General features: G+C 35.5%; 1 protein-coding gene across 9 annotated transcripts in view; it reads left to right on the top strand.

Moving 5' to 3' along the window:
• The window catches only part of ERBIN (erbb2 interacting protein), a 119,054-nt gene that overhangs the window by 93,459 nt on the left and 13,099 nt on the right, over positions 1 to 12,496 (top strand). For 7 of the 9 annotated variants that reach the window (XR_001866128.1, XM_017747079.1, XM_017747074.1 and 4 more), the window contains 4 exons: positions 768 to 950; positions 3,111 to 3,228; positions 4,956 to 5,139; positions 5,929 to 7,432. Coding sequence is in view for 8 of the 9 variants with exons in the window: in XM_017747079.1 (XP_017602568.1) it covers positions 768 to 950; positions 3,111 to 3,228; positions 4,956 to 5,139; positions 5,929 to 7,432 (1,989 nt within the window). In the remaining variant the exon portion in view is untranslated. The remainder of the gene's footprint in view (positions 1 to 767; positions 951 to 3,110; positions 3,229 to 4,955; positions 5,140 to 5,928; positions 7,433 to 12,496) is intronic. The other 2 variants (XM_017747080.1, XM_008643538.2) reach the window with 1 other exon arrangement.

Raw genomic sequence — 12,496 nt, 5'->3', positions numbered from 1 at the left:
CATTATCTTCTGGTTTTGCAAGAAATTCCAAAGACTAAAGTGTCATTGCTTCCTTTTAATTCTCTTCTCCCTCCCCTCTGACGCTTTAGCAAGAAAAATTGTTTAGATTATATAGAACACAGTTTACCTCTTCCCCACCTAAGGAGGTCTGTAATAAGCGTCTGATTTACAGTAGCAAGTCTTCCTCCTACACTAAGAACAAGAGAAGTGACTGAATTCTCAGGCAAATAAAAACTGTGGATGTCTTAAGGAGCTGACTTTGGTTTTTGGAGGACGGCATCTTTGTCATCCTCTGATCCTCTTTTATCTGCCAGACTTTACAATGAAATTTTGATAATCTCTAAGGATTTTACTGCTCCCCTCATGACTGAAGGTTTTGTGTGATAACAAGCATAACGGGCTGGCAAAAGTGTCCAGAGTCTCTAGGAGTTTGATGCAGCATGATAGGTGATAGGACTATTTTTTGGTGCTGACATAGAATCATTGTAGGTATTGGCCTTTTTGATTTTTTTTTCATTTGACTGGAAATGTAATGGTACAAATTGACACCAGTAAGGAAAAGAGTCAAACTGATTGACACAGGCTAGGGACTGTATCTTAGTAATCTGTGGCATTGTTTTAGCATTTCATACCTGGTGCATTCTGTACTTTATCATTTCAGAGCTCAGGTTTTTCCATTCCATTTTCCAAAAATACATAATGTTGGCTCTATATGTCCCTAAAAACCTTTCAGCATGTTTTTTCTGCTAATATTCTTAATTCTGTAGACTTCAGAAACTGGTTCAATAAAGAACAAAGCCGATGAGAGAAAGCAGTTTTCAACAGGAAGCTCTGTGCAGAAGCCTAGTGAACCAGAAGCTGAGCACAGCACTGCAAATTCACAGATGACTGCACTTGTTAAAACCTTGCAGAACACGAAAACAATTGTCAACCATGAAGAAATGCTTGAGGTATGGCATTGCAATGAGCATTGTAGCAGTCAAAAACTGTGCTGGTGTTGTACTGAATTTGTTCTTCTGGGAGATGAAAATTTCTGTTGACAACAGGAGAAAGTTGGCCTCCATATGTGTTATAAATTCAGATGGTTTTCAATACAGTATTTTTCTTGCTTCAGATTTTGTTAAGTAAAAGTTGAAACAGCTATTTAAAAGTTCATAGTAAAAGATGCATGCATTTAAAGAAGAATAAAGCAAACTCAATTAAAGGTTGACATAAACTCTGAAAAGATTCATATTTTGGTAGAATTCTCCAGTTGTTGCTTGATTGTCAATACTTCATTAAATAATCACTTTTAATTGTTGCTGAAATGAGAAAACATCAGATCAGTGGTAGCAGTAAAGTTTCTGTATCCAAGTATACACATGCATTTCAAATGAAAAGCGGAAGGTGGGTTTTAAAATACTCCTCTGTGTTTACTACTGAGCTATCAGGAATATTACTTGAAATGTATTTACCTTTTTTTAAACTTCTGAACTTCGCATTTCTCTGTCAAACGCCATGTATTCATTTATTTAGAAAGTTTGAGATTTATGACAAATTTTGGAAGTTGTCATTCAATCAGTTCCCAGTCACAACCTGTAAAATACTTCTTTCATAGTTTCACAAGTGGATTTTTTTTTTTTTTTGCCTGTGTTGTGTAAGCTGTGGAATGTGCCTATATCATACTTATGGTGAAGAGACTTGAGGGACAGGCAGTTGTGGCTGTCACTGGCTACTTCCCACTAGGGTGTTCCTGCTTCTGCATGCTTTTTGAAAATAATGGTATTGACATATTTTCTTTAATTTAAAAATGTAATTTCAGAAGATCATGATAGTTGTCTAATGATAGTGACAGTAAGTCTTTGTAGCTGTAGTAAGTAAACAAGGAAGGTATAGTGAAGTCCTTACTTCTGTGTATTTCCTTACTTCCTGCTGGTAACAGTTTTGCAGAATCCACATAGCTAAACCTTGCATGTGTGTATGCTTTCCATTTCAGCATTGACTTGTATGTTACATCCAAGAGGAAGGGAATGTGGTAGATGCAGTGAAGAAGTTGGTTGTTCAGACTGTAGAGAAAAGCAGATGGATTTTTATTTTTAATTAAGACTGTCGTAGCTTGTTTGCTGCATCTCAGTCAGGTTTGTCCTTCCTGCAGACCCAGGAACTGGCCAGGTAATTGGTATCATGGGAAGGTGGTGCTCCAATAGGTTCCATGCATTAAGTATTCCAAAATAGTAAGAAAAAGTGAACATGGACAGACTCTTTTTGCAATATGCAACATGGATTTCGTAGCAGGAGGCATGTTCACTGAAAGAAATTTCTGCTTCGAGGAAAGAAAGTTTGTTGGGGGTTTGTTTCTTCAAAATATTACTGGAAGCAACTGGGTTTTGAGGATAAATGAATATAGGGCTGGCAGTAGGATACTGAATAAATTGCATGGCTGCTCTTGCAGCAGCTTTGTCTCTTAATCTCTCTCATAAGTGCACTGAGTTCCATCTTATGGTTCAGAACTCGTGATTACTAGCTTAAATGTATTCAGCGCTGCTTTATTCTTCTGCCATTGCTCTTGAAATTAAATAACCTCTTTTCGTTTTGGAATTTACCCCCAGCAAGCTACCCTTACTCTGTTTTTGTTAGATGGACTAGGCAAGCCAAGCTCCTTCAGTCTTTTCGCACAGCATACCTCTCCATTCCTGACTGTCTTGCTCATGATACTCTATAGGTGTTCTAGTTTGAGCTCTTTTCTTCAAAACCAGCTAGTCAGTCTGCAGTGTTTGCTGGTTCAGTGATGACTTTGTGACGTGGACTCAACTGGGTGTTCTCTCCAGTGGTGGAATGAAGGCTTCATCTGCTTGCTCCAAGTAGTTTTTTGCAATTAAAGTTACCTGTTGGAGTGTCATCCCACAGAGTTCATCAGTGACAATGCAAGTCTGCATGTGCTACTCCTTAAAGATAATTCAGTTGACTTGCACTGTAGATGCACTACAAAGTTGTTTTGCTTTGCCTATGTTATATGGCTGATCTGTCTTTTTACCCCTTTATTGTTTAGTGGGTGATAGTTTAGATAGCATTTACTTTAAACATTTAAGCTACTCTTTGAAATGGACAGCATAAAGCTGTTTTTCCTTTAGCAGGAGTCAGAAGAATTGTCCTCTGATGAAGAGATGAAAATGGCAGAAATGCGACCACCACTGATAGAAACCTCCATAAACCAACCAAAAGTGGTAGCCCTAAGCAACAGCAAAAAAGGTAAGATACCATAAAAAGCATTGGAAGTGTTCTGTTATTTGGATAATTTTTTGACTCAAAGTGGCTAGTTTTTCCAATTAAATTAAGTAGGCTTAACTCATATGTTTTAAAAGAAAGATGATTAATTCCCTAGTTAAGCAATGAAAGCAGGAAAAAATTGCATTTACTTGAGTGCATGTTAGAGAAAGCTATGTTGATACCCTAATTTTCTTGATTCTTGTCAGTTTAAATCAGATGGGAAGAGAAGGAGGATGTGTTTTGGGGGGTTTTGATCTTGAACACACTCTTGATATGCTTAATACAAGGGTTGCAGAAAGTGGTATTGGAAATACTCTGTATCTCCCTCTTCACCTAAATTTTGTGAATTATTGCTGCTATAGGCAGTTGCTATAACTGCTGCTATAGGCAGCGGTATCACTTATTTAAATTTCTGTATGGAAGCTATGCTCACTTCCTAAGGTTTAAGAATAAACTTTCCTTGTGGAAACTCTTTCTCCAGAGTTATTTTACTCTTTTATTTTTCTTCCTTCTTCTAGCATGAAACTTCTGAACATTTTTTTTGTTAACTAAATTTTACATTTTCTGAAATATAAATTTGGTTGGGGTAACCGTTTCCTTAAGAGTAAGAAATGGCCTAGGATTCAGAGAAAACATGATCTAAAAATGGGATAGGAAATAGTATTTTGCTTCATATGATATCCAAGTCCAGTACGTCCAGGACAAAAGGCTTTTCTGGACATTAGATGTAAAAAAGTGAGATTTGGTGAGGAGAACCACATGGTGGAAGCAGCAAGAGTCTGCTGAGGATCACATACAGATGAAAAGGTGGATGCTTATAAATGCAGTCCTTGGATTTCAATGTCTGACTAAAGTACCAGGTCAAAACTTCTTTCTTGTTTCTGAAGATAGACATTAGTTCCACAAATTGTATGTGTTTGGCACCTGTAACTGGCTTGAAGCAAAAATTTAAATGTATTTGTTTCTACGCTCGTGTCAGAATCATGGCTGGCTTGAATTCCCCCAGAGAAATTATTTTTATACGGATGTAGTATGTAAGTATGCATATATTATGCAAGAATCAATGTGCACAGGGGTAAATTACTCTGAAAATGTTGTCCTAAGGGATCTGCAAAGCATGGGAATGCATTGGATTCAAGATCTGCAGAAGAACGTTTTTCATTGCTGGGTTTTTACTTTTACTAAAAAGCTATATGGAGCTTATCCAGTGATGTAGATGGTTCCAGAGTACTTGGTCTAGTAAATAGCACTTTAACAATAATAGAATGTTCAAAATCAGGAACTGTGTACCCTTTCAAAATACTGCATGTGAAGCAGCTAATTTTCTTAGGGTCCAGTAGACTCATACAATATACAACTTCGAAATCCTTATAGTAACAGAAGTATGATTTGATAGATATTTTAAGGAAGTATTCAGTAATGTAGCACCAGTGTATGACAAGGAAAATGGGAATAAAGCAAGAACTTGGATTTAATTAACAGATAAAGTCTGTTTACATTAGGCCAGATATTTTTGAAAATAGGAATGATTTCCAACAGTATTTTGTAAGTTTAAGTGAACTTTGCAAAGGTGTTAGCTTACATTTTAGTTTCTGGTAGTAAGAATTACTGAAGAACAAGAGACAATTTCTAAATACTATACATATACATATGAAATAGCTATTGATAAGATCTGTGTATTTAACTGAATTGGCAAATTTTTATTTCAGATGATTCAAAAGACACTGATTCCTTATCAGATGAAGCTACCCACAATAGTAATCAGAATAACAGCAACTGTTCCTCTCCTTCTCGAATGTCAGATTCTGTTTCCTTGAATACTGACAGTAGCCAAGATATTTCTTTCTGTTCTCCTGACAAAGAAACACATGCTACTGTTTTATCCAAAATCAGGTTTGTAAGATACTGTGAATGACTAAGCAAATACAATGGAAAAATGTTACTTAATATTTTATATTGTGTTCATTCCTCTAATTCATTCATTTATTGTTCTTTTATTTTTGAAAATTTTAATGTTTTATAGTAAGGTTAATAATGTTCTCTTAAGGTCAATAAGGTTCTAGTAAAAAAAAACTTGCAGAGACTAACATCAGTATACAATACATGGTTCCCATTTCTCTTTATAATAGGGGGTAATAATTTTATCTTTTTAAGTTTTTATCCCTAAAAAATATATCAGTATACCATTTTAAAGGTCTGTGGTTTTATTTGCTAATTTTGAAAATCAGTTTGAAAATCAGCATGACTATTAAAGGTTCTTAAAAACCTACAAAGAATGGAATTACTCTTCTAGAGCTTTTAGTTAAAAAGTGCCATTTTTCATAAAAACTGCCAATACAAACAAGACAATTATCCAAAATGGAAACTGAAAGAAAGTTAATAAAAAAACCTTAAATTATTGTCACTTTTTACTTCTTGACACTTTTGAACTGTTTTAAATTATTCTTGTTGAATTTAGACAAACTTCCGAAATCACAGGATGCAAAAATGTTGCCCAAATGAGCCCTCTATATAACATATTTCTTCAATATAAGACAGCAAATCATAAATCTGTTTCTTTGTCTTGTATTGCATGCATAGCATGGCTGCATATTAATGTTAATTTTCTTCTAAAATGATTCTTAGAGAAACATGTTCATGCTTATGAGAATTTCTTTTAAGAGCCATCTTTTTTTCCTCCAGGCGAGAAGATGAAAATTTGAATAATCTTTTGCAAAATGGAGGAGAATTGAGTATAACAGTAGAAGAAAAACTAAATATGCAAGAGAAGGTTACAAATTTGTCTGAATATGAATTAAGCATTGAAGAAAGATTAGGCCTCATAGGAAAAGGTGTTGATCTAAGCACTCCTATGGAGGAGTCTCACAAATTAGACCAAATAAACATGAATATCAATAAACTGGTTAGTGAAGAGGCAGTGCCAGTTCCTGTAGAAAAGTTAGAAACACAGAAAATGGTTTCAGTAATGGGCTTTTTGAATAATAACACAAAAGAAGAAAGTCAGCACTTGGAAAATGGAAATAAATATCATATAAATAAAGTAAATGGACATCCTGAGGAAACAGTACCGTCTCCCAGTAAAGACAAACTACCAAAAAGCACTACAGTTGGTGGGGATTCTGCTGAGCTGTCTGTTTCTAGAAGCACTGAAGATTTGTCACCACAGAGAAGCGGTCCTGTGATGAAATCCCACAGCATCACAAGTATGGACAGCGGTGGGCTGAAAATCTATGATAGTGTAAATGAGAATGGATCTCAACAGCTAAACTCAGCGGTAAAATCAGGATCTGATACTGCAGATGGGAAAAACATAGTCCGAAGTAAATCTGCTACTCTTCTCTATGATCAGCCTTTGCAGGTTTTTCCTGGGTCGTCGTCATCATCTGATTTAGTATCTTCTACAAAAACGGTGTTCAAGTTTGACTCAAATCACAATCCTGAAGGTGCTAATGTAGTGAGAGGATCAGTGACAGGTGGTGCACAGATGCTCTGTGCTCCCCAATACAATATTCAGTACAGCAGCAGTGCAGCAGCAAAAGATGCCTTGTGGCCCCAGAAACAAAACACCCAAGTAGAGCAAGGCAGTTTACCTCCTTCACGTCTGCTTAGGTCTGACAGTACAGAAACTCCCAGCTATGTAAAGCATTCTGGCAACATGAATTTCTCCAATCATAACAATGTCCGGGCCAGTGCTGTGTACAGCACTCATCAGCGGATGGCTGGGAGACACACAGATCTGTGGGCTGTTCCACCAGGAGCAACCAGGCACACTCTTCAAAGGCAGAGCAGTGTATCTTCTACAGCTTCCATAAATATCGGGGATAGTGGCCCTTCAAGGCGGACCCAAGTGCCTGAAGGGGACTACTTAACATACAGAGATTTGCATTCAATGGGAAGAGCTCCAGCAGTAATGCCGGGACAGCAGAGGCCTCTCTCTGCCCGGACATACAGCATTGATGGTCCAAGCGTGACCCGACCACAGAGTGCGCGGCCGTCGGTGAGCGAAATACCGGAGAGAACTATGTCAGTCAGTGACTTCAATTACTCACGGACTAGCCCCTCAAAGAGAGCAAACCCAAGGGTTAACTCTGAGCACTCGTTGCTAGACCCTGCAGGAAAAACTAAAGTCCCTCATGACTGGAGGGAACAGGTGCTTCGACATATTGAGGCTAAAAAGCTAGAAAAGGTAAAACCAATAATTCTGGGGTTTTTTTCTACTTTTCTGTTACCTAGATATGGAATAAGATAAATACTCTGTTTTGAACAGCTTTTAATTACTAGTGAAAATCAAATTTTGATCCTGCTTTAAAAAAGATTAATGTGTTTGTGATGAATATCTGAGAAACACTCAGATGGTAGACTGTAAATGTACTTTTCCCCCAAAGAAAAAAAAACCACTGTTGTTTTTACATCATACTTGCCAGTTTAGCCAAGTTTCTTTTGAATACATGAAATAATGTCATACAGACCTCCTAGACTGCAAGGCCAGCTCTTTTAAGTTAGGTAATTTTTATTGTAGCTTTGTGTTCACAATATACTAAAATACTCCCTGACACTTCATCTTTCTGTTCTGCCTTTTTTTCACCCTATTTCTTCTCTTTAGGAACAAGAAAAAAGAAAATCAGTAAAATCTATTTGGCAGTATAGGTCTGCAGCTTTAGTTGCTGAAGAATTCAAAAGCCATAATTATCATGTATTTGCCTCCAAGCCAGTTATCTTTTGAAGTTGGGTATCTGACAGATTGTTGAATGAATATTTATTGCTGTGAGATGAGAACACTTAAAAATCTTGTTCATTTCAGAAAAATCACAGTAGGTTTTGATATAAGTAGAGATGATGAACAGCATTCTTTATGTACTATAAATGCCATCAAAAATTTGAGCTGATATGTAGAGCTGAACAATTACATATCTTCAAAGAATTTGAGTAGTGCCTGGAAGAGTGTAATCTCTCTACTGTCCAGCTAACCCAGTTGAAAATATCATCACTAAAAATGGCTAGAATGTCATTAGCCAGAGCATACTTCTTTGGAAGGGAATTGAGTAAAGCATCCAAATGACAGTTTGATTATGCCAGCTAGATGGATTCTGTTTTTTAGTTTCTTTTCTAAGAACATAGTTTGCTTTGTAATTATTATGCTAAATACTTGAATATCTATGATAGCTAGAGAAATTTAATTGGAGATGGTTGGAAAAATTACTTTTAATAATGATTTTTCTTTAGAAATCCCAGTATTTGGAGGGATGGGATTGCTTTTTGTTTTTTGGGGGGTTTTGGTTTGTTTTTTTTCAAGTTGCATAAATTCTGGTGACAGAAAGGGCTGGGTTTCATTTTTTAAAGAAACCTGCACAAAAGCTGTACATATTCTTCTGATCCAGGTGGTCACCTGGAACAGGAAGTTTCTTGGGGTAGTACTGTGCTGTCATGTGGAGACCCTTTGTCCCACAAAAGGGTCACTAATCTCATCATGTTCCAACTCTAATAAAATGGGCATTCCCTCATTTTCCATTCTCCTGGATGGATATATCAAATCTTACATGAAATTACAAGAGAAGCAAAAATACCAGCAATCCCTGAGTACAGGGGGAAGCAAAACTTCAGTGTGCGTCTAATGCAGTTTGTTTGTAGCTTGCTCTTTGGCATGTTAGGAGTGCTGTTTAATGCAGCAGTGATACCTCTTTGGGTCTGCAGCAGTGTAGTCACCTTTACTTAAATGTCATCAACTGCCTGACCTGATTCCATTTGTATCTGACAATACTTTTCATTATGCTTTATAGGTAAACTTTAATTTTCCCTACTAGACTGATTTTAGCTGTGCATTTAATTTAACAGATCTTTTAAGTCTGTTTTGTATGGGTTTTTTTGTTCTGGCCTTGAAGTGTTTTAAAGTAACTTGTACTTATTAATCTGAGACTCACTTGTGGGTTTAAAAGTGAACATGTATATTATTGTCTACTTTATATTCTCTAGGATATAACTGACTTAAAAAGGAAAATCTGAACTGTGAAACATGTAGATACAATCCTTTATGGCAGCTGGCAAATATGATAATGTGGAAATTCTAGGATATAACCGAGTATTTCTTAGTTCTTTTTAAATAATGCCTTCAATATTTCTGTTTGTAATTAAAAATTAGCCAAGTGGTGAGAGTGCTTTATCTATAAAGCAGACTTCTGAAACGTTTTGAAGTCTGAAAAACAAATCCAGTTATTAACAGAACTCATTTAAGGAACAAGTTCAATTACAGAGCTTGTTTAAGGACATTTATAGGAAACTACTTCGACAAAGCTTTGCATGGATTTGAAATGGCATTTCATTTTTTTAAATCTTAAGATACAATACTGAAAAAAACATGTATACAAAATTAGGCATTTTGATGAATATGAAGTACCTATTTTCTTGACCAGTATAGGTTAATAGTATTACTTTTGGTGGGACTCCCCCGTTATTCAATTTAATCATGTTTATAATTTCTATCCTGTGCTTATTAGGAAGTAGGGGGTAGTGGGCTTTTGGGGATTGCTTTTGTTGGTTGTTGTTTTGTTTGGTTGGATTTTTTTTCCTTTTCCTAAGCTCATGTTGAATGTGGTTTTCTAACATTTAGTAACTGAGGAGAGAGGGAGGAGTGAACCCACTTAAATTTGTCCAGTGGTGTCTGCTTGCTGGACACATTGGAGAAGCTAGTTCCTTATTTATTAGCCATTTTTACCTGATATAGGTGGGAAAAAACTTCTAAGAGTTTAATTTCATGAACAGAGATACAGAATAGTTTTAAGTCTAGCAAAAATGATTTAACAATGGTTCCAGCTAAATAGCCAGCATTTGTAATACCTTTAATAAGCTGTAAGGGTCGTGGTATAGGCCATTCACTTAAGAGTTGGACTTGATGATCCTTGTGGATCCCTTCGAACTCAGAACATTCTGTGTTTCTGTGAAATGTAGAGAATAACTAAAATTATCCATCTGGGTGAATGAAGCTGAAAATAGTTCATGAGACCATTTGTAAATAGAAGTCCTGCATATATGAGAAGAAACAATTTTCTTACCTGATGCAAAGCATATTTTATTGGGGGATACAGGAGCTTATTTATATGTCAAACTGCTCTCTAGTGGTTGTATACATAAGATGTTGGAAAGCATGTAGTCAATTCTGCCCCACCCCCAACCTCAAAAATGAAGTGCACAGCAAGTTTTAAAAACAATAATATTTTTCAGCATATTTTCCTTTTTGAGTGTGACTTGCCCATTTTACTACCAGGTATGTTACAATAGACTCCTACAGTATTCCTGTTGGCTTTTATTTAGGAATTAAAACTAAAATACCGCCTGTGTAAAAACACTAGTGTCACACATTTTAATGTGTGGTAGAGGAATTACTCTTTAATAAATTGCAATAAGAAATATCTGCAACAGTTACATGTAAATATCTTATTACATGACCTTGCTGAGTATACAAAATTAGTTACTGAGCCTGATTGTCCTTCCCTTTCATATGTATATTTTCCTTTTTTTGTTGTGGATCAAGAAAAATTTTTGTTTGTGGGCGTTCATTAGGTGTGTGTTTGCTTTCAATTCTAATTTAATCTGAAATTAAGTTCTCTGTTTTTTATCTACTGTATCTACTATTTATCTAAAATGCAGAGCTTTCAGAGGAGGGATCGTAGGTTAATTCCTTCTTTTTTTTCTTCAGAGTTGTCAGTGTACGGTGCCTTATTAAAAGAAAAATGTCTAGTTGTTTCAGTACTAATATAGAATTCCAGTTTCAATCAAAGTTTGAAAGTTTTTCTTCAACACTTTTTTTTATGCTACATACCTAACATGCAAAAATATTTTAATTGATATGGCCTCAGATTTTTTCCCTAGTTAAACTTGCTTCGGTGTGTCAAGGACAGTGACTTCAGTGGGTCATACATAAAATTAAATGCTTAAGTGTTTATAAGATCAAAGCCTGAAGAATATTTTTACATATTTACATATCTGATAAATTACAGGAGTATTATCTATTTAGTAGTTGTTAGTTTTAAATTTTTATTTTAGTTACATTTACCTTTTTTTCTCCTTTTTGAATGGACAACTTGAGCCATCAGTGTGTTATAATGATATTTTGTGGAGTTCAGAAGTCAAAACACCACACTTTAAAAGGAATAAAATTCTTGTGCATTTGATATGTAAACAGCAAAAGTTCTCAATCTGCAAACATTTTCTGATAGTAGAATTAAAATTATATGTAGTTTTTCCATCTGTAACTCTTCAGTAGGAAGAGTCTGTTATGTCTATTCTCTGGATGGTGGGAATGAAAACTGAAGGGATTTCTAGACACTTAATATTGTCTCAAAGGATAACTTATGTCCACCTTTACCTTACAGTTGATTCTAGGTAATGTTACATAAACAAATAAATAAGACTAAGGCTTAGCAGTTAAGTTACCAGTTAAGGCTATTTCAAGATAGATAGAATGTAGAGTCCTGTTCCCTGCAGATATTGAAATTATTAGTTCTTTTTCTAAGCCAAAATTTCATGGATTGTCATGATGGATTCCAACCAGTCTTAAAATTGCAATATTATTCCATATAGATTCTCCTAAATAAATTCCACTATTTATTTTCTTGCACCTAAATTAATGCATGAAGGCATTGCAATTCCCAAAACATGCCCTTTTGGAGTCTGAAATGTTAATTCTTTCATAAGCTGCAAAATGGAGAATACGTTCTGGCTTTTATCATTTAAAAAAATACAAAGTAAGCCCCAGAATTATGCTGCTAGCTGCCTGCATCTAAACTGATTCCATTAGAGGCTCATTTTGACTACAAATGAGGATGATTATGATGAACATACCTATTATTACTTTGTACACAGCCATTTTCTCGTGATGTATTGTAGTTCTGATATGGACTATTGATGGCTGAATAACTGATTTCTAGTAAATGTAGCTTTCACAAAAATGTACTGAAACAGGACGTGTATATTTCGTAGTGTGTATCAGTTCAGAGTAACTGAAATAATACTTCTCAAGCCTCAAATATTTGAATTATTATTTTGCAGGCCATTATGCCTTAAGACACTGTATCAAACCAGGTGACTAATGGAGTTGGTACTTAGAATTAACCATCGTATTTAGTCTGAAGTTTAGATCATGTATTTATTCCATATTCAATTTTTAATAATTTGGAGTAAAAATCATGGGGGTTAATGGCATCTGCATATTCAGATTTCAGAAGATGTCTTCTCTGGTACAGCAGTCTTCAGGAAT

Source organism: Corvus brachyrhynchos, unplaced genomic scaffold (genome assembly GCF_000691975.1).
Source record: "Corvus brachyrhynchos isolate BGI_N302 unplaced genomic scaffold, ASM69197v1 scaffold131, whole genome shotgun sequence".
Classification (NCBI taxonomy): domain Eukaryota; kingdom Metazoa; phylum Chordata; class Aves; order Passeriformes; family Corvidae; genus Corvus; species Corvus brachyrhynchos.
The sequence above is the reverse complement of the archived record's forward strand: the minus strand, read 5'-3'. Positions and strand labels throughout refer to the sequence as shown.